The sequence below is a fragment of the Scophthalmus maximus genome, chromosome 9 (assembly GCF_022379125.1).
Source record: "Scophthalmus maximus strain ysfricsl-2021 chromosome 9, ASM2237912v1, whole genome shotgun sequence".
Taxonomy (NCBI): domain Eukaryota; kingdom Metazoa; phylum Chordata; class Actinopteri; order Pleuronectiformes; family Scophthalmidae; genus Scophthalmus; species Scophthalmus maximus.
The window spans coordinates 24225001-24246026 of NC_061523.1; the positions used below are offsets into that span (position 1 = coordinate 24225001).

At 45.0% G+C, this 21026-nt stretch overlaps 1 protein-coding gene and 1 long non-coding RNA gene across 2 annotated transcripts in view; both read left to right on the forward strand.

The window, feature by feature from the left end:
* tgfbi (transforming growth factor, beta-induced) overlaps positions 1-20923 on the forward strand; it is a 21904-nt gene extending 981 nt beyond the window's left edge. Inside the window, exons 3-17 of the mRNA XM_035649460.2 lie at positions 2946-3010; positions 3142-3299; positions 3431-3595; positions 4475-4621; positions 4706-4847; positions 4948-5160; positions 10721-10858; positions 10997-11139; positions 12561-12697; positions 16440-16570; positions 18160-18284; positions 18359-18461; positions 20023-20090; positions 20221-20248; positions 20335-20923. Coding sequence (XP_035505353.1) covers positions 2946-3010; positions 3142-3299; positions 3431-3595; positions 4475-4621; positions 4706-4847; positions 4948-5160; positions 10721-10858; positions 10997-11139; positions 12561-12697; positions 16440-16570; positions 18160-18284; positions 18359-18461; positions 20023-20090; positions 20221-20248; positions 20335-20390 — 1819 coding nt within the window. The 3' untranslated portion in view covers positions 20391-20923. The remainder of the gene's footprint in view (positions 1-2945; positions 3011-3141; positions 3300-3430; positions 3596-4474; positions 4622-4705; positions 4848-4947; positions 5161-10720; positions 10859-10996; positions 11140-12560; positions 12698-16439; positions 16571-18159; positions 18285-18358; positions 18462-20022; positions 20091-20220; positions 20249-20334) is intronic.
* On the forward strand, positions 16578-17854 carry LOC118319234. Its single transcript, XR_007031444.1, has 2 exons — positions 16578-17389; positions 17547-17854. It is a non-coding gene; the product is annotated as an uncharacterized LOC118319234 (long non-coding RNA).
* Positions 20924-21026: the final 103 nt, after the last annotated feature.

The window sequence follows — 21026 nt, forward strand, 5'->3', positions numbered from 1 at the left end:
TCTGTGTCTGTGTCAGTGTCTGTGTCTGTGTCTGTGTCTGTGTCTGTGTCTGTGTCTCAGCCTGTGTCTGTGTCTGTGTCTGTGTCTGTGTCTGTGTCTCAGTCTGTGTCAGTGTCAGTGTCAGTGTCTGTGTCTGTGTCTGTGTCTGTCTGTGTCTCAGTCTGTGTCTGTGTCTGTGTCTGTGTCTGTGTCTGTGTCTCAGTCTATGTCTGTCTGTGTCTGTGTCTGTGTCTGTCTGTGTCTGTGTCTGTGTCTCAGTGTGTGTCTCTGTCTGTGTCTCAGTGTGTGTCTCTGTCTGTGTCTCAGTGTGTGTCTCTGTCTGTGTCTCAGTCTGTGTCTGTGTCTCAGTCTGTGTCTGTGTCTGTATCTGTGTCTGTGTCTCAGTCTGTGTCTATGTCTGTGTCTCAGTCTGTGTCTGTCTCTGTGTCTCAGTGTGTGTCTCTGTCTGTGTCTCAGTCTGTGTCTGTGTCTCAGTCTGTGTCTGTGTCTGTGTCTGTGTCTGTGTCTGTCTGCGTCTATGTCTGTGTCTGTGTCGGTCTGCGTCTATGTCTGTGTCTGTGTCTATGTCTGTGTCTGTGTCTGTCTGTATCTCAGTCTGGGATTGGACAGGATGTTGAACGCAGCTATTAAACGTCCTCAGAGTCTAACGTTTCTCACAAACAGATTCTTTCAGGAAACTGAGGAAGTGAGAGTTACACACACACACACACACATGCACACACACACACGCACACACACACACACACACACACACACACACACACACGCACACACACACACACACACACACACACACACAGACACACACATACACACACACACACACACACACTCTCTGTGAAAACACTCAGCTCTTATCACTGACAGTTAAATTAGATTTACACTCTTGGTGGGTGTTGGGAGTAGGAATGTGTGTGAGAACAGTCCTGTCTTTGTCTCTGTACATTACTGTGGAGAAGGATCAGCAGGTCAGAGGTCAACAGAAGGAAGCCTCATTACCTACTGCTGCAGCTCCTGGCTGTCAATCCCACAGTGGCCACGCCCCCATTACATATCATCTGTTAGTCTTTTTATATACAGTCACTGATCGTCTTTATATACAGTCAGTGATCGTCTTTATATACAGTCACCGATCGTCTTTATATACAGTCATTTATCGTCTTTATATACAGTCAGCGGACCAGGTCTCAGGTTCCAGACCGTCCCTTCCATGAGGCCTCTGAGCTTGTGGACTGAAGCAGAACCTCCATCACTTCCTGTAGAGATTTCCAAAATAAATGTGGCTCATAAAACTCATTTCCTCAGAGACCAAGAGAATCTGCAGCCTGAGGACGTGTCCTCACCCACCGCCAGGAACAACACTTCACCACGTCCATCAGGACCTTCTGCTGGTTCCATTACCCACAATTCACTGTAATATGGACGTGACCATCTGGGCTCTGGTCTCGGTCTCGGTCTCTGTCTCTGTCTCTGGACCTAGTCTCTGGTTTCTGGTTTCTGGTCTCTGTTTCTGGACCTGGTCTCTGGTCTCTGGTCTCTGGTCTCTGGTCTCTGGTCTCTGGACCTGGTCTCTGGTCTCTGGTCTCTGTTCTCTGGTGTCTGTCTCTGGACCTGGTCTCTGGTCTCTGGTCTCTGGTATCTGGACCTGGACCTGGACCTGGTCTCTGGTCTCTGTTCTCTGGTGTCTGTCTCTGGACCTGGTCTCTGGTCTCTGGTATCTGTCTCTGTCTCTGGACCTGGTCTCTGGCCTCTAGTCTCTGGTCTCTGTCTCTGGACAAGGTCTCTGGTCTCTGTCTCTGGTCTCTGGTCTCTGGACCTGGTCTCTGGACCTGGTCTCTGGACCTGGTCTCTGGTCTCTGGTCTCTGGTCTCTGGTCTCTGGTCTCTGTCTCTGGTCTCTAGTCTCTAGTCTCTGGTCTCTGTCTCTGGACAAGGTCTCTGGCCTCTGTCTCTGGTCTCTGGTCTCTGGTCTCTGGACCTGGTCTCTGGTCTCTGGTCCCTGGACCTGGTCTCTGGACCTGGTCTCTGGACCTGGTCTCTGGACCTGGTCCCTGGTCTCTGGTCTCTGGTCTCTGGTATCTGGTATCTGTCTCTGTCTCTGGACCTGGTCTCTGGCCTCTAGTCTCTGGTCTCTGTCTCTGGACAAGGTCTCTGGTCTCTGTCTCTGGTCTCTGGACCTGGTCTCTGGTCTCTGTCTCTGGACCTGGTCTCTGGTCTCTGGTCTCTGTCTCTGGTCTCTGGACCTGGTCTCTGGTCTCTGGTCTCTGGACCTGGTCTCTGGACCTGGTCTCTGGTCTCTGGTCTCTGGACCTGGTCTCTGGTCTCTGGTCTCTGGTCTCTGTCTCTGGACAAGGTCTCTGGTCTCTCTCTCTCATTCAGTAGCAGCTTCTTTACACAAATAAAAGTCTGGAGACATAAAAACTCCCAGAGCTCCTTTAGCGTCCAATCACAGCAGCAGTAAAATGTAAACAGATGGAGATCAGCTACTGACTGTGTGTGTGTGTGTGTGTGTGTGTGTGTGTGTGTGTGTGTGTGTTGGCACACTGAACATCAAACCAGATGAAACTCGACTGGTTCGTTCTTCTCCATACAAACAAAGATGGCCGCCGCTGTAGATTTCTGACCAAACAAACGAGTGAAGCTGCTGATCTGAGGTCAGTCAGGGGTCAAACCTGAGGACAGGGGAGGAGACACGGTGTCCATGACGACCACTGTGACCCAATACTGTCTGTCCCTCTGTCTGTCTGTCTGTCTGTGTCTCACCTGTCTGTCTGTGCGTCTTGTGGTAAACTGGAGGGTCATGGGAAGTTGTGTGTGACTGTTATTATAGTTTTATTAGCGTCATTATTCTCAGACAGTTTATGAGTCTTCTGCAGCAGACGAGGGGGCGGGGTCAGTGTTATGGAGGCGTATCCTCATGCGTCCCGCTGTGTTTTCCTGCTGCAGGGTGATCACGTACGAGTGCTGCCCCGGATACGAGAAGATTCCAGGAGAGAAGGGCTGTCCTGCTGGTACGACCTCTGACCTCTGACCCCAAACACTACTTCACTGGAGATATTTACAGAATCATTCATTCATGTTCACTGTCAGAGAGCAGCTGACGTTGATCTGTGTGTGTGTGTGTGTGTGTGTGTTGCTGCAGCGCTGCCTCTGGTCAACATCTACAACACCCTGGGCGTAGTTGGAGCCTCCACCACTCAGATGTATTCTGAACGGGCCAAGCTGAGGGAGGAGGTTGAAGGTCCCGGGAGCTTCACCTTCTTCGCCCCGAGCAACGAGGCCTGGGCCGCGCTGCCCATGGTCGGTACCACGGCCCGGGATTCATACGGCCGTGAAAATAGTCCCCGACAGATGCATCGTTTCCTCTTTCTTTTAAATGAACATTGAGATGTTTCAGACAGCATGTTGTGTTTGTTGTGGTCGTACCGCAGGAGATCCTGGACGCTCTGGTGAGCAATGTGAACATCGAGCTGCTGAACGCTCTTCACTACCACATGGTGAACCGCCGCCTCACCTCCGAGGAGCTGAGACACGGGTCCTCGTTCGCTTCCATGTACCAGGACCTGCACGTCCACATCCACCACTACAGCAACGGGGTTAGTCACGCACACTGTCTCTCACTGTAACACACACACGGTCACACACACTGACACACACACACACACACACACACACACACACACACACACACACACACTGTAACACGTACACTGTAATACACACTGTCACAAACACTGTAACACACACACACACACACACACTGTAACACACTGTCACACACACACACACACACACACACACACACATACACATACACACACACACACACACACACACACACACACTGTACAACACACTGTCACACACACACACACACACACCTACTCACACACACACACACACACACACAGTAACACACTGTTACACACACTGTAACACACTTATTCACACACACACACACACACACACACACACACACACACACACACACACACACACACACACACACACTGTAACACACACTGTTACACACACTGTAACACACTGTGTCACACACACACACACACACACACACACACACTGTTACACACACACTGTAACACTCTGTCTCACACACACACACACACACACAAACACACACACACACACACACACACACACACTGTTACACACACTGTAACACACTGTCACACACACACACACACACACACACACACACACACACACACACACACACACACTCTGTAACACACACTGTTACACACACTGTAACACACTGTCACACACACACACACACACACACACACACACACACACACACACACACACACTGTAACACACACTGTAACACACACTGTCTCACACACACACACACACACACACACACACACACACACACTGAAGGATCCAGTGATGGTCCAGTGAAGCCTCGGCAGTATCTCAGTTGCTGATGTCCTCGTCTGTCATCTCCTCAGGTCGTGACGGTAAACTGTGCTCGTCTGATCAAACCTGACCAACACGCCACCAACGGCATCGTGCACGTGGTCGACCGCGTCATCACCGCCATCTCCAACGACGTGAACACGCTCATCGACGTCGATGACGACCTGGAGACACTGCGTGTGAGTTCATCACGTCTTCTCCAGTGTCAGACTCAGATGTCAGTCACTGACTTCTTCTTCTTCCGTCTCTTTGTGTTTCTTCAGACGGCCATCGCCGCCGCAGGTCTCACCCCCATGTTGGAGAGCGAGGGTCAGTACACTATTTTTGCTCCCACCAACGAAGCCTTTGAGAAGATTCCTCAGGAGACTCTGAACAGGATCCTGGGAGACCCCGTGGCCCTGAGAGGTGACCAGCAGGAGGCGCTCTAATCCTCACTGTGTTCAGTTCTTGTGATTTTAATGAAAAAATGGGCACTTGACGAGCTGAACTGTCCCCGCCCCCTCAGACCTGCTGAACTACCACATCCTGAAGCAGATGCAGTGTGCGGAGTCGGTGGTGTCGGGGACTCCGATGGAGACGCTGCAGGGCTCCGTGCTGGAGGTCGGCTGTGACGGAGACCAGATGACTCTGAACGGGAAGGCCATCATCACCAAGAAGGACCAGCTGGGAACCAACGGAGTCATCCACTACATCAATGAGCTGCTCATCCCAGACTCAGGTACTACACACACACACACACACACGCACACACACACTAAACTACCACTACCACTCTACTCCAAGTCGTACTTGTAGTTATAACAGTATCATGGAAGTTTTGATCCTTGAGAAGAAATATTTGATTTATTTCTCTTTTTAAGGAGCGCTGCAAAGAAACAGGTCAACTTTGACCTGTCTAAGTGATATGTGATGAGCCTCTCTTCTAATTGGCCGACTGTTCTCTGAGTGACGCTCGGCCAGGCCAACCAGCTCGTATGTTCCCCTCAGAGCGGCTCTGACCGTGTTGTCCCGGAGCGAGGAGCTTCTATCTCCTGCTCCGACGACCAACAAGTCATCGGTACCCGGTGTCGACGTGTGACTGTGTGACTGCTGACATCATCAAATCACAGCGGACTGGACCAGAACACCAGTGTCTCTGCCCCAGCAGCAGCTCCAGGTCGCGGGCCGCGGCCGACACCGGTTACCGATGAATTTTGCAAAGGTCAAATAATTCAGAGTTCGTTCTGGTCTCTTGTATTAATCACCTTATGAATCCTGTGCAATGATGTCGCTTCCTGATGTTTCTCGTGTTGTTGGTCGCTCAGCAACAGAATGACGGTGAGCGCTGGGGGCAGAGACTTCGTCACTATGACGTCACAAGTCCTGAGGCATCGTAAACAAAATTAGATTCAATTTTATTTGTATAGCGCCATATCACAACATACATTGTCTCAAGGCACTTTACATAGTGAGGTCAATATTACAATATTACAGGGAAAACCCAACAAATCCCACAATGAGCAAAGCACTTGGCGACGGTGGAGAGAAAAAACTCTTTTAACAGGAAGAAATCTCTGACAGAACCAGACTCAGTTGTGGGCGGAGCTTCTGTCTCTACCGGTTGGGGTGAGGAGAGAGAAGAGAGAGAGGAGAGAGAGAGAGAGAGAGAGGGGGAAGAGAGGAGAGGTGGGAGGAAAGAGAAGAGGGAGAGAGAGAGAGAGAGAGAGAGAGAGAGAGAGAGAGAGAGAGAGGAGAGAGAGGAGAGAGAGAGAGAGGAGAGAGAGAGAGAGAGAGAGGAGAGAGAGAGAGAGAGGGGGAAGAGAAGAGGGAGAGAGAGAGAGAGACAGAGAGAGAGAGAGAGAGAGAGGAGAGAGAGAGGAGAGAGAGAGAGAGAGAGAGAGAGAGAGGAGAGAGAGAGAGAGAGAGAGAGAGGAGAGAGAGAGAGAGAGAGAGAGAGAGAGGAGAGAGAGAGAGAGAGAGAGAGAGAGAGGAGAGAGAGAGAGGAGAGAGAGGGGGAAGACAGGAGAGGTGGGCAGAAAGAGGGTGAGAGGAGAGACAGTAGGAGAGAAGAGAGAGAGGACAGTTGTACAACCGTCGCTTTAATCTCTACCAGACTGATACTTATAATTAGTGAAAACTGACACTTATAAATACAATGATGTTATTAATAATAATAATAATAATGATAGTAATAATAATAATGACGGGTTTGGATCCTGCAGCTCTGGGGTCAGATCTACTAGGGGAGAGAGAAAACAGAGTTAGTGACATGTAATGTAGATACATGGGGAGAGAGAGAGAGATCGAAAGAAGTAGGAGAAGAAGAGAGTTTGAGAGAGGGAGAAAGATGCTCACCTTATAAGTTCCCCCAGCAGTCTCGGCCTATAACAGCATAATAAAGAAATGTTTGAAGTTTAACTCTAATGTAGAGATGTCGTCTGCCTCCTGGTTCCAGAGGGGAGGAGCCTGGTGGCTGAAGGCTCTGCCTCCCATTCTACTCTCACAGACTCTGAACCACAAGTATTCCTGTGTTTACAGAGACAAGTGATCTATTGGGATAATATGAAACTATGAGCTCTGTGAGATATGATGGAGCTTGATTATTAAGGGCTTTGTAGGTTAGGAACAGTATTTTGAATTCTGTTCTGAATTTTACAGGAAGCCAATGCAGAGATTCTAACACTGGAGAAATATGATCTCTTTTTCTAGTTCCTGTCAGAACTCGTGCTGCGGCATTTTGGATTAACTGGAGTCTTTTCACAGACTTATTGGGGAACATCCTGACAGTCATGAATTACAGTCGTCCAGTCTACAAGTGACAAATGCATGGACTAGTTTTTCAGCATCCTTTTGAGATAGGATGTTTCTAATGTTCTTGATATTGCGCAGGTGAAAGAAGGCTGTCTGTCCTAGAGACTTGTTTCATGTGTGAGTCAAAGGACATGTCCTGGTCAAAGGTAACTCCAAGGTTCCTCACAGTAGAGCTGGAGGCCAAGCTAATGCCATCCAAGGTAACTATATGATCAGATAATGTTTCTCTGAGGTGTTTAGGACCGAGTACAATGACCTCAGTTTTTCCTGAATTTAGAAGTAAAAAATTATAAGTCATCAGGCCTTTATGTCTTTAAGACAATCCTGAAGTTTGTCTACCTGATTAGTTTCATCTGGCTTTATAGATAAATACAGCTGGGTATCATCAGCGTAGCAATGGAAATTGATGTGGCGTATCTTATAATATTGCCTAAAGGAAGCATATATAGAGTGAAAAGTATCGGTCCCAGTACAGAACCTTGTGGTACTCCATGTCTCACTTTTGTATGAATGGAAGATTTGTTATTAACGTTAACAAACTGAAATCTATCAGATAAGTAGGACTTAAACCATTCTAGTGCTGTTCCTTTAATCCCAATGTGTTCTAGTCTCTGTAACAGAATTTTGTGATCGATGGTATCAAATGCAGCACTAAGATCTAAAAGGACGAGAATAGAAACATATCCACTGTCTGAGGCCATGAGACGGTCGTTGGTAACCTTCAGTAGTGCTGTTTCTGTACTATGATGTTTTCTAAAACCTGACTGAAAGTCTTCAAGCAGACTATTCCTGTGTAAATAGTCACATAACTGGTTAGCAACAGTTTTTTCAAGGATTTCAGAGATAAATGGGAGGTTTGATATGGGTCTATAGTTAGCTAAGATATCTGGGTCCAGAGTCGGTTTTTTGAGCAGAGGTTTAACTACTGCCACCTTAAAGGCCTTTGGTACATAGCCTGTCAATATAGATAAATAGATCTGATCTAATATGGAATTATTAATTAAAGGTAATACATCCTTTAATAGCCTTGATGGAATAGGATCTAAAAGACAGGTTGATGACTTGGATGAAGTGACAAGTGAAGTCAGCTCAGCCAGATATATAGGGGAGAAGCATTCTAAATATAAATTAGGCGATACTATTGGTTCAGAAGCTACTGTACTGGACAGTGTGTCTGTGCCATTAGTGGGAAGAAGCTGGTAAATTTTTTCTCTGATGGTAATAATCTTATTAATAAAGAAACTCATGAAATCATTGCTACTTAGAGTTGGAGGAATAGACTGTTCAGTAGAGCTTTTACTCTCTGTCAGCCTGGCTACAGTGCTGAAGAGGAACCTGGGGTTGTTTTTATTTTGCTCTATTAGTGAAGAATAATAATTGGTTCTGGCATTTCGGAGGGCTTTCTTATATGTAATTAAACTATTTTTCCAGTCTAGGTGAGAATCATCTAGACTATTGGAACGCCACTTCCTTTCTAACCTACGTGACGTCTGTTTTAAAGCACGTGTCTGTGCATTAAACCATGGAGCTATCCTCCTCTGATTGACTGTCTTCTTTTTCAGAGGGGCGACAGTGTCAAGTGTGGAACGTAGTCAGGCTGCTGCACTATCAACAACATCATCAATTTGTGTGGGAGTAAAGTTTTGATAACGATCCTGCACTGTATCGACACATGGCAGTAGAGTAAATAACGAAGGAACTGTTTCTTTGAATTTACTAACAGAGTTTTCTGATAGACACCTGCTGTAATAGAACTTTTCTCCAAATTCAGTAAAGTTCATAAATGAGAATTCAAATGTAACTAAGTAGTGATCGGACAGAGGGTTTTGAGGAAATACTATAAGATTGTCAATGTCTATGCCATAGGTCAGAACGAGGTCGAGGGTGAGATTAAAACAGTGAGTGGGTTTGTTTACATGTTGAGTAAAACCAATTGAGTCTATGAGCGAATTAAAGGCAGAACTAAGACTGTCGTTGGCAACATCCACATGAATGTTGAAGTCACCCACTATAATAACTATCTGTGCTAAGCACCAACTCAGATAAAAAGTCTGAAAATTCAGATAAAAATTCAGAGTAAGGGCCTGGTGGTCGATAAACAACGACTACAATAACTGGTTATTGACATTTCCAGCTTGGGTGAAGGAGGCTAAGAGTTAGGCTTTCAAATGAGTTCAAACTATGGTTAAGTCGAGCGTTAAGCAATAAGTCTGCTTGGTAGATTGCTGCTACTCCTCCTCCTCGGCCTGTGGTCCGAGGAATATGAGTATTATTATAAGAGGGAGGTGTTGATTCATTTAAACTAACATATTGAGATGAGATGAGATGAGATTCAACTTTATTTTCATTACACATATACAAGTATAGAGTAACGAAATGAGGTTTGGCATCTCACCAGAAGTGCAATAAGCAGATAGTGCAAGAGTCTGTGCTATGTACAAAAGTAATTACAGAATTTACAGATAGGATTAATGGGATGCTATAAATATAAATAAATACTATAAATATAAGTATAAGTGTATTCTACAGACTATAATATACAGATTAAGGTGCAGTGAACATGCTATGCTAGGTAACAGATAATATACAGAATATACAGAATATGGACAAATGTACAGGTCGATAACTTATTGAGGTGATATGAACATACTATACAGATTTTATTTTTATATTCTTCTGGCTGTAGCCAGGTTTCAGTCATACAGAATAAATCAACGTGCTGATCAGTTATCAGATCATTCACTAACAAAGATTTAGATGGGAGTGACCTAATATTAAATAATCCACATTTTATTGTTCTATTGTTAGGTTCATTTATAGGCTTTGTGTTGATCTTTATGAGATTTGTGTGAATTACACCTCTTTTATTTCCCTTTGGATTAGATAGTTGAAGTGGTCGTGGGGCAGAAACAGTTTCTATGGGGTTTTGTGGGGGCGACTGCTGTAATAGAAGCGCAGAGAAGCGTGTAAGACTGCAACTCTGCTTCCTGGTCCCAACTCTGAAAAGTCACGGGGTTGACCGTCTAGGTAACCGAGTCAGGTTTCTACAAATGAGAGCTGCACCATCCAAAGTTGGATGAATGCCGTCTCTCCGCATCAGACCAGGAATTCTCCAAAAGGTGCGTCAGTTATCTATGAAGCCCACATTGTTATCTGGACACCACCTCGACAACCAGCGGTTTAGTGATGATGATGCTTTACATGTCATCACTGTTCAAGTTGGGCAGGGGTCCAGAGACATTGTTCTTGCATAAGTACACACCGAATCAATATTCATCTTCATGACCTCCGATTGACGTAATCGGGTGTCGTTACTGCCGACGTGAATAATAATTTTACCATATCTACGTTTATCCTTAGCCAGCAGCTGCTGAATGAAGACTTTGTGTATTTGTCTGTTTATTAACAGTTTTGACACTTTTTCTGTACTTACAGACCCAAGACCTCATTTATTATGAAAAAAGCCAGAAACATTTTTTGTGTTTCAGCAAAAACTCTCCTGGAGCTCGCTGAGGGTTCACCTGTTACCACGGCAACCAAACTGTTTGTTGAAGCCGGTCTGAGCCCCCACCTGATGGGGTCCGAGGCTCTGACCATGCTGGCGCCGCAGAACGATGCCTTCAAAGGTGACACACACACACACACACACACACTTGACCTTTGACCACGTCCTCATAGTAGCTGGTTTTTGATTTTCAAATCTTCATCGTTTCAATCTCAGTGTTAATGATCAGAGCCTGTCTGTCTGTCCACCTGTCTCACAGGCAGCCTGACCATGTCTCCTGACATGAGGAGGCTGATGACCAATCACATGCTGAAGGAGACGCTGTCCTCCAAGTCTCTGTACCACGGTCAGGAACTGGAGACGCTGGGAGGCCTGAAGCTCCGAGTCTTCGTCTACAGAAACGTGAGAAGTTTGATTTGTTCTTTCATCTGTCGGCTGATCAAACGAGAGGGGGGGTGCTCAGTGCATGATGGGAGATCCTGCAGCTGTGTCCCAGTTCTCGGTCCATAGACCACGAAGGCCAAGCCGGCAATAGCGGTGAGGCAGCACGAGCTGAGCTGTGGCTCAGTCGGTCGTCCACCAACCTGAAGGTCGGCGGTTCGATCCCAGCTTCTCCATGGTCCGCAGGCCTGAAGTGCCTCTGGAACTGACGTCTGGTTGGGCGGAGCAGCTTTCACTCTGATCTTCATGACGGTTTCGATGTAAAGAAGAGCTACAGTTGAATCTCTCACTGTACAGTGTCGTCATGACGCTGCTGTTCGTTGTCTTTCTGTGACCATGTGTCGGGCGACCGCGTCGTCTGTTGCTGGGCGGATTGTGATGATTTCACGAGGTCACCGAGTTTGTTTCTGCCTTTCATGAATAACTGTGTGTGTGAAGTTGATGAGCTGAGCGTCGTCTATCCTGTCGACTCGCCTCGTTACTGTGACCACATGTGGTGATGACATCATCCCCAGCACCACTGACCTTGTTACTGACCTTGTTACTGACCTTATTACTGACGTGATGTGAGACTCTGGTGGTCTCCACAGTGGCTCCACATGTTCCAGGTCCAGGACTCGTGGGTGGTTCATGTCCCACAGTAATGAACTCTACAGACCACAAGACGTTTCCTGCTTCCCACGGCTGCTAAATCTTTCCAGACACCATCGTGTGTGTGTGTGTGTATGTGTGTGTATGTGCTCCCAACAAAATGGCTGCCATCCAGGACATGGCGCCGGGTGCAGAGACGGACAGTGGGATATGTGTCTGAGCTGATCTGCATCAGAACCCGTCAATCACGTTATTTAAGGATACAATTCCAGCACCTGGTTCACATTTAATGAAACCACATGATATGAGTCTTTGGTCCCTGAGGTTCTTGTGTTGAATTCTTTATTTGAACAGACTGAGTTTGAATTTGGCCACAGACACGTGAGTGGAACAGCAAATTCTTCAGTATAGTCTCAGTGTTTCCACTGTGTGACCTGTGACCTCACACTGTTGGTGCTGTGCCTTTACGAGAGCAGAAGGAAGCTGAGCAGTTCAGCAGCTTGGACACGAGTCAGAGACGCTGCTGATTTACAATCATCACCAACGTCTGTTGTCTGAGCCACAGTCAGTTCTGTCAGAAGAAAACTTTAAACATCTGCTGTGAAACAGATTCTTTGGTATATAACACTGTATCATCAGCAGAGATGATCCTGTGTGTGTGCAGTATATATATATATATATATATATATATATATATATGAAGAATATATAACCAATTAGAGTTCACTTTTCACCACGTGGTCGGCTGATCTGTTTGTTTGGTGACGTGACCCTGTTTTCTGTCTTTGAAGAACCTGTGCATCGAGAACGCCTGCATCGCCGCGCACGATAAGACTGGACGTTACGCCGCCATGTTCACTGTGGACAAAGTCCTCACTCCACCGATGGGAACCATCATGGACGTCCTGAAGGCAGACGACCGCTTCAGGTGAGAGCAGTTGGAATCATGTTTACCCAGAAACCACCTGCTGCTGGAGCTCGACGAGGACGAGAGGGAGAGAGATGAGCTCCTGAACTCCGCTACACACTGGAACACACTAGTTAACTCTAGTTAACACTAGTTAACACTGGTAACCTCTAGTAAACTCTTTTAACTCTAGTTAACACTGGTAAACTTTAGTAAACTCTAGGACACACTAGTAAACACTAGTAAACAGTAGTACACTCTATTAACTCTAGTTAACTCTAGTAAACTCTAGTAAACTCTACTGAACTCTAGTTAACTCTAGTAAACACTAGTACACTCTAGTAAACTCTGTAGTAAACTCCAGTAAACTCTAGTAAACACTAGTAAACTCTGTAGTAAACTCTAGTAAACTTTAGTAAACTCCAGTATAATCTAGTCAACACCAGTGAACTCTGTAGTAAAAACTAATAAACTCTAGTGAACGCTGTAGTAAACACTAATAAACGCTACTAAACTCGGTAGTAAACTCTGTAGTAAACTCTAGTAAACCATATTAACTCTAGGAAACTCTAGTAAACACTAGTAAACTCTAGTGAAATCTAGTTAACTCTAGTAAACACAAATAAACTCCAGTAAACTCGGTAGTAAACATTAGTAAACTCTGTAGTAAACTATAGTGAACTCTACTTAACTCCAGTTAACACTAGTAAACTCGAGTAAACAGTGGTAAACACCAGTAAACTCTGTAGTAAACACTAGTAAACTCGGTAGTAAACACTAGTAAACTCTAGTGAAATCTAGTTAACTCTAGTAAACACAAATAAACTCCAGTAAACTCGGTAGTAAACATTAGTAAACTCTGTAGTAAACTATAGTGAACTCTACTTAACTCCAGTTAACACTAGTAAACTCGAGTAAACAGTGGTAAACACCAGTAAACTCTGTAGTAAACACTAGTAAACTCGGTAGTAAACACTAGTTAACACAAGTAAACACTAGTGAGCTCTGTAGTAAACACTAGTAAACATTAGTGAACTCTGTAGTAAACACAAATAAACTCTAGTAAACTCCTTAGTAAACATTAGTAAACTCTGTAGTAAACACTAGTGAACTCTGTAGTAAACACTAGTAAACTCTGTAGTAAACACTAGTAAACACTAGTAAACTCTGTAGTAAACACTAGTAAACTGTAGTAAACAGTAGTAAACTCTGTAGTTAACACTAGTAAACACTAGTGGGCTCTGTAGTAAACACTAGTAAACTCTGTAGTAAACACTAGTAAACACTAGTGAGCTCTGTAGTTAACACTAGTAAACTCTGTAGTAAACACTAGTAAACACTAGTGAGCTCTGTAGTAAACACTAGTAAACTCTGTAGTAAACACTAGTAAACTCTGTAGTTAACACTAGTAAACTCTGTAGTAAACACTAATAAACACTAGTGAACTCTGTAGTTAACACTAGTAAACTCTGTAGTAAACACTAGTAAACTCTGTAGTTAACACTAGTAAACTCTGTAGTAAACACTAATAAACACTAGTGAACTCTGTAGTTAACACTAGTAAACTCTGTAGTAAACACTAGTAAACTCTAGTAAACTTGGTAGTAAACTCTAGTGAGATCTGTACTAAACACTAGTAAACATTAGTCAACTCTGTAGTAAACACTAGTAAACTCTGTAGTAAACACTAGTAAACTCTGTAGTTAACACTAGTAAACACTAGTGAGCTCTGTAGTAAACACTAGTAAACTCTGTAGTAAACACTAGTAAACACTAGTGAGCTCTGTAGTTAACACTAGTAAACTCTGTAGTAAACACTAGTAAACTCTGTAGTAAACACTAGTAAACGCTAGTGAGCTCTGTAGTTAACACTAGTAAACTCTGTAGTAAACACTAGTAAACTCTGTAGTAAACACTAGTAAACTCTGTAGTTAACACTAGTAAACACTAGTGAGCTCTGTAGTAAACACTAGTAAACTCTGTAGTAAACACTAGTAAACACTAGTGAGCTCTGTAGTTAACACGAGTAAACTCTGTAGTAAACACTAGTAAACTCTGTAGTAAACACTAGTAAACTCTGTAGTTAACACTAGTAAACTCTAGTGAGCTCTGTAGTAAACACTAGTAAACTCTGTAGTAAACACTAGTAAACTCTGTAGTTAACACTAGTAAACACTAGTGAGCTCTGTAGTTAACACGAGTAAACTCTGTAGTAAACACTAGTAAACTCTGGTAAACTCTGTAGTAAACACAAGCAAACTCTAGTTAGCTCTGTACTAAACACTAGTAAACATAAGTGAACTCTGTAGTAAACACTAGTAAACACTAGTGAGCTCTGTAGTAAACACTAGTAAACTCTAGTAAACTCGGTAGTAAACACAAGTAAACTCTAGTGAGCTCTGTAGTAAACACTAGTAAACTCTGTAGTAAACACTAGTAAACACTAGTGAGCTCTGTAGTTAACACGAGTAAACTCTGTAGTAAACACTAGTAAACTCTGGTAAACTCTGTAGTAAACACTAGTAAACTCTGTAGTAAACACTAGTAAACTCTGTAGTAAACACTAGTAAACTCTAGTGAGCTCTGTAGTAAACACTAGTAAACTCTGTAGTAAACACTAGTAAACTCTGTAGTAAACACTAGTAAACTCTGTAGTTAACACTAGTAAACTCTAGTGAGCTCTGTAGTAAACACTAGTAAACTCTGTAGTAAACACTAGTAAACTCTGTAGTTAACACTAGTAAACACTAGTGAGCTCTGTAGTTAACACGAGTAAACTCTGTAGTAAACACTAGTAAACTCTGGTAAACTCTGTAGTAAACACAAGCAAACTCTAGTTAGCTCTGTACTAAACACTAGTAAACATAAGTGAACTCTGTAGTAAACACTAGTAAACTCTGTAGTAAACACTAGTAAACACTAGTGAGCTCTGTAGTAAACACTAGTAAACTCTAGTAAACTCGGTAGTAAACACAAGTAAACTCTAGTGAGCTCTGTACTTAACACTAGTAAACTTGATAGTTAACAGTTGACAGAAATCAACATGCGACTGATGTCGAGACAGAAATGTCTTGTGAGGATCTTTGGTTCTTGTTCTGTTTGTTCCAGGAACATTGAGGTCTGAGCTTTAATGTGGAGCGGAGCTCCGCCCCTGAACCTGATGGTTTAACCAGACTCCTTCTCGTCCCACAGGGAGCGTTCACTAACAGCCCTCAGCTGCAAAACAACTCTCCAGCTGTAATTTCATCTTTAAATGGATCATGACAGCAGCTGCTTCGTCTCTCCTTCTTCTTCTTCTTCTTCTTCTTCGTCTTCTTTGTCTCTTCTTTCTCTTCTTCTTCGTCTTCTCTTCTTCTTCTCCTTCTCCTTCTCCTTCTTCTTCTTCTTCTTCTTCTTCTTCGTCGTCTTCTTCGTCGTCTCTTCTTCTTCTTCTTCTTCTTCGTCGTCTCTTCTTCTTCTTCTTCTTCTTCTTCTTCTTCGTCTCTCCGTCTCTTCTTCTTCTTCTTCTTCTTTTCACATTAAAGCAGCAACAACGTTTAAAGCAAGCACAGATCAACAAGGCTCCTGATAGGAAACTGCTGCTGCTTCCAGATGTTCTGGTTTCACCTTCAGCAGCTGTCATGTTTATTTAGAGCCGTTGGGACAAATTATAAACCTGGCACAGTTTTATAATGTCGACATCAACACCAGTGTGCAGCTGTCGACGCTCCCAGGCCTCCTTCAACCAAGGTGTGAGAAACAAACACACCTCCTGTGTTTTCAGTGTCCTGGTCGGTGCCATCCAGACAGCAGGTATGACGGAGCTGTTGAACCAGCAGAGGGCGCTCACCTTCTTCGCTCCCACCAACGACGCCTTCAACACTCTGCCGAGGGCCGAGCTCAACAAGCTGCTGCGTGAGTATGAAACACGACTGTCGTGAACGAGTGTTGAACGTGAGGAGGAAGAGGTTCGTGTTCATCAGCTGCCGAACGATGGACTTCCTCAGTAACACATGTGGCCACAGGTCATGTGACATCACACGTCCTCATGCAGACGTTTCCAGTCAAGGACCAACCACTAGGGGGCGTCTCAGTCAGAGCAGTCACGTCCAGTATACCTCGGAACTCGAACCCAGGAAGTCTGGGTGGTTATTTTTTTCCGACCTCAGACTCGGAGGTCGTAATTCCGAGTTCCGAGATCGTACCTCCGAGGTATAATGGAACGCAGAGTGAGTACAGATCATGTGACGTGCGGAGCAGTGAGGGATCATGGGAGCTGTAGTTGTTAGGATTCCTTCAGTGTTCCTGGTTCCCGAGGAGTCGAGCTGCCGCTTACGTTCGCTCAGCTCATTTCTCTGATCACTTCCAGCGCTTTGGGTTCGTGAAAAGCGCTTTAAAAATTAAATATATTAATATTATTATTATTTCTTCACATCAAGAAGTCTCACAACTTCAAAGATATCGAGTCAAAAACCAGATGTAACAATGTGACTTCACACTGGATCACAAGTCTCTTCAGACAAACTCTCCAGATTTGAAAAGATAAAGTTAGAACAGAAGTACAGATGGAAACATCTGGATCACGTGACGGATCCGTCTCCGCTCCTTGTTCGGTCCAAACGTCTCCAACATTCACAAACTGTTTACGTGACTCGGTCCAGTCGTTTACTTCTGGTTTATACAAACTGTCTGAGCTGCTGCGGCTGCAACCGAGCCTCAGGCAGACACCATCAGGTGACACCATCAGCTGACACCATCAGGTGACACCATCAGCTGACACCATCAGGTGACACCATCTGGTGACACCATCACGTGACAACATCTTGTGACATCATCATGTGACACCATCAGGTGACACCATCAGGCAGACACCATCAGATGACACCATCAGGTGACATCAACACATGACACCATCAGGTGACACCATCAGGCAGACACCATCACGTGACACCATCAGGCAGACATCATCACGTGACACCATCAGGTGACACCATCAGGCAAGACACCATCAGGCAGACACATTCAGGTGACACCATCAGGTGACATCATCACGTGACACCATCAGGTGACACCATCAGGTGGCATCATCAGGTGACACCATCATGTGACACCATCAGGTGACACCATCACGTGACACCATAACGTGACATCATCACGTGACACCATCAGGCAGACATCATCACGTGACACCATCAGGCAGACACCATCAGGCAGACACCATCACGTGACACCAAAAGTGACATCCTCATGTGACACCATCAGGCAGACACCATCACGTGACACCATCAGGTGACATCATCACGTGACATCATCACGTGACACCATCAGGTGACACCATCACATGACGTCATCGAGTGACACCATCAGGTGACACCATCACATGACGTCATCGAGTAACACTATCACGAGACATCGTTTTTAGGTTCAGATCCAAAATCTCTTGGAACTGATTTCAAACTGTAAAGGCCAATCAGATGTGACCTCAGGCTTCTCTCTGTAACCAGGCAACCAGCAGGAGCTGTCAGTCATGCTCCGGCTCCACCTGGGGGAGGGCATGTTGGTGAGCGGCGGCGTGGGATCTCATACCAGAGTCAAACCTCTGCAGGGAGAGAAGCTGGAGCTGGGCGTGGTCAGTGCTCCTCACTCATCAATACCTGTCATTGATCAGTGATCGGTGCTGAAAGTGTCTCTGCTGCTTTACAGCGCAACTACACAGTGTATGTCAACAAGGTTCCCGTAGCCGACGCAGACCTTATGGCGACTAACGGAGTCGTCCACGCCGTCGGCAGTATCATCAGACCACTACGTGAGTCACGTTGTCTTGTTGTCTAGTTGTCCTGTTCTCTTGTTTTCTTGTTGTCCTGTTGTCCTGTTGTGTTGTTGTCCTGTTGTCTTGTTGTCTTGTTGTCCTGTTGTGTTGTTGTCTTGTTGTCTTGTTGTCCTGTTGTGTTGTTGACCTGTTGTCTTGTCCTTTGAACTGTTGTCTCATTGTCCTTTTGAACTGTTGTCTTGTTGTCTCGTTGTTTCATTGTCCTGTTGAACTGTTGACCTGTTGTCTCATTGTCTTGTTGTCTCGTTGTTTCGTCTCATTGTCCTGTTGACCTGTTGTCTTGTTGTCTCGTTGTCTCATTGTCCTGTTGTCTTTTTGTCTCGTTGTCTCATTGTCTTGTTGTCTCGTCTCATTGACCTGTTGTCTCGTTGTCCTGTTGACCTGTTGTCTTGTTGTCTCATTGTCCTGTTGTCTTTTTGTCTCGGTGTCTCATTGTCCTGTTGACCTGTTGTCTTGTTGTCTCGTTGTCCTGTTGTCTCATTATCCTGTTGTCTCATTGTCCTGTTGTCCTGTTGACCTGTTGTCTTGTTGTCTCATTGTCCTGTTGTCTTTTTGTCTCGTTGTTTCGTCTCATTGACCTGTAGTCTCATTGTCCTGTTGACCTGTTGTCTTGTTGTCTCATTGTCCTGTTGTCCTGTTGTCTCATTGTCCTGTTGTCTTGTTGTCTCGTTGTCTCATTGTGCTGTTGTCCTGTTGTCTCTTGTCTCATTGTCCTGTTGTCTTGTTGTCTCATTGTACTGTTGTCCTGTTGTCTTGTTGTCTCATTGTCCTGTCGACCTGTTGTCTTGTTGTCTCATTCTCCTGTTGTCTCGTTGTCTCATTGTCCTGTTGTCTCGTGTCTCATTGTCCTGTTGTCTTGTTGTCTCATTGTCCTGTTGTCTCGTGTCTCATTGTGCTGTTGTCCTGTTGTCTTGTTGTCTCATTGTCCTGTCGACCTGTTGTCTTGTTGTCTCATTGTCCTGTTGTCTCGTGTCTCATTGTCCTGTTGTCTCGTGTCACATTGTGCTGTTGTCCTGTTGTCTTGTTGTCTCATTGTCCTGTTGTCTCGTGTCTCATTGTGCTGTTGTCCTGTTGTCTTGTTGTCTCATTGTCCTGTTGTCTCGTGTCTCATTGTGCTGTTGTCCTGTTGTCTTGTTGTCTCATTGTCCTGTCGACCTGTTGTCTTGTTGTCTCATTGTCCTGTTGTCTCGTGTCTCATTGTCCTGTTGTCTTGTTGTCTCATTGTCCTGTCGACCTGTTGTCTCATTGTCCTGTTGTCTCGTGTCTCATTGTCCTGTTGTCTTGTTGTCTCATTGTCCTGTTGTCTTGTTGTCTCATTGTCCTGTTGTCTCGTGTCTCATTGTCCTGTTGTCTTGTTGTCTCATTGTCCTGTCGACCTGTTGTCTCATTGTCCTGTTGTCTCGTGTCTCATTGTCCTGTTGTCTTGTTGTCTCATTGTCCTGTTGTCTCATTGTCTCGTTGTCTCGTCTCATTGTCCTGTTGTCTCGTTGTCCTGTTGCCCTGTTGTCTTGTTGCTGACGTCTTTGTGTCTCTGCAGCTCTGAAGGTGGACAGAGAACAGGCCGACGGACCTGCAGCTCCTCTCAGATCAGACTCCTCGTCCAGGGTGAGACACAGAGGACACCTGGTCACATGACACGTGTCCGTCCTGTATCAAAGTCAAACCTTTGTGTTTTGGACAGACAGAGAACAGAGAACACTTCTCGGATTCTGACGCCCTTCTCTCTGTCTCACAGGTGCTGGAGTCCAGGAGCTTCAGGAACGGTGAGTTTGTGTTTGAATATGTGAAACGTCGTCATCACGGCGTCGAGTCGTCGCCTCTTCAACTCGCTCTGTTGCTTCGTTCACAGACGACCTCTTCCAGAAGGTGGTGAGGAGTCGCTCCAGCAGGACCATGAGTCAGTGACACACCCCCAAGGGTCAAAGGTCACAAACCTTAGTGGAAAAATCCCCTGACATCCTCTCACTCCGTCGGCATTTTTATTCCCAAAGATCCAGGTCGAACGCGAGAATCTCACTCTGACCTGAATCAAACAAATAAAATCTGTTTTCATCTGCGTTTTAATGTGAAAATCAGGATTTGTTTCTTTACATCCCGGGCCTTCTGGGAAATGTAGTGTTTTCATCATCTGTGACGGAAGACGGAGGAGACGGAGCGAGAGGATCTCAAGAGGATTTTTCTTCTTCATTTATCAAACCATGTTTATGAAGGTTTTTAATCAACTTGTTTTCTTTGAACTGTAAAAAAAACAAAACTATTTTCACTACACCAGAAGTTTGATGTGTAAAACTTTGGTCCTGCAGCAGGTCAGGGGTCAGGGATCAGTGGTCAGGGGTCAGGGGTCAGGGGTCAGGGATCGGCCTGGTCCTGCTGAGCTCTGCAGATTCTTAGGGTTTTTGTGCTGTTTTGTAAAATAAAAATGAAAAATGAAAACACAAGTTGATTCTGTAACAGAATGTGTGTGAGTGTGTGTGTGTGTGTGTGTGTGTGTGTGTGTGTGTGTGTGTGTGTGAGAGAGTGTGTGTGTCTGTGTGTGATAGT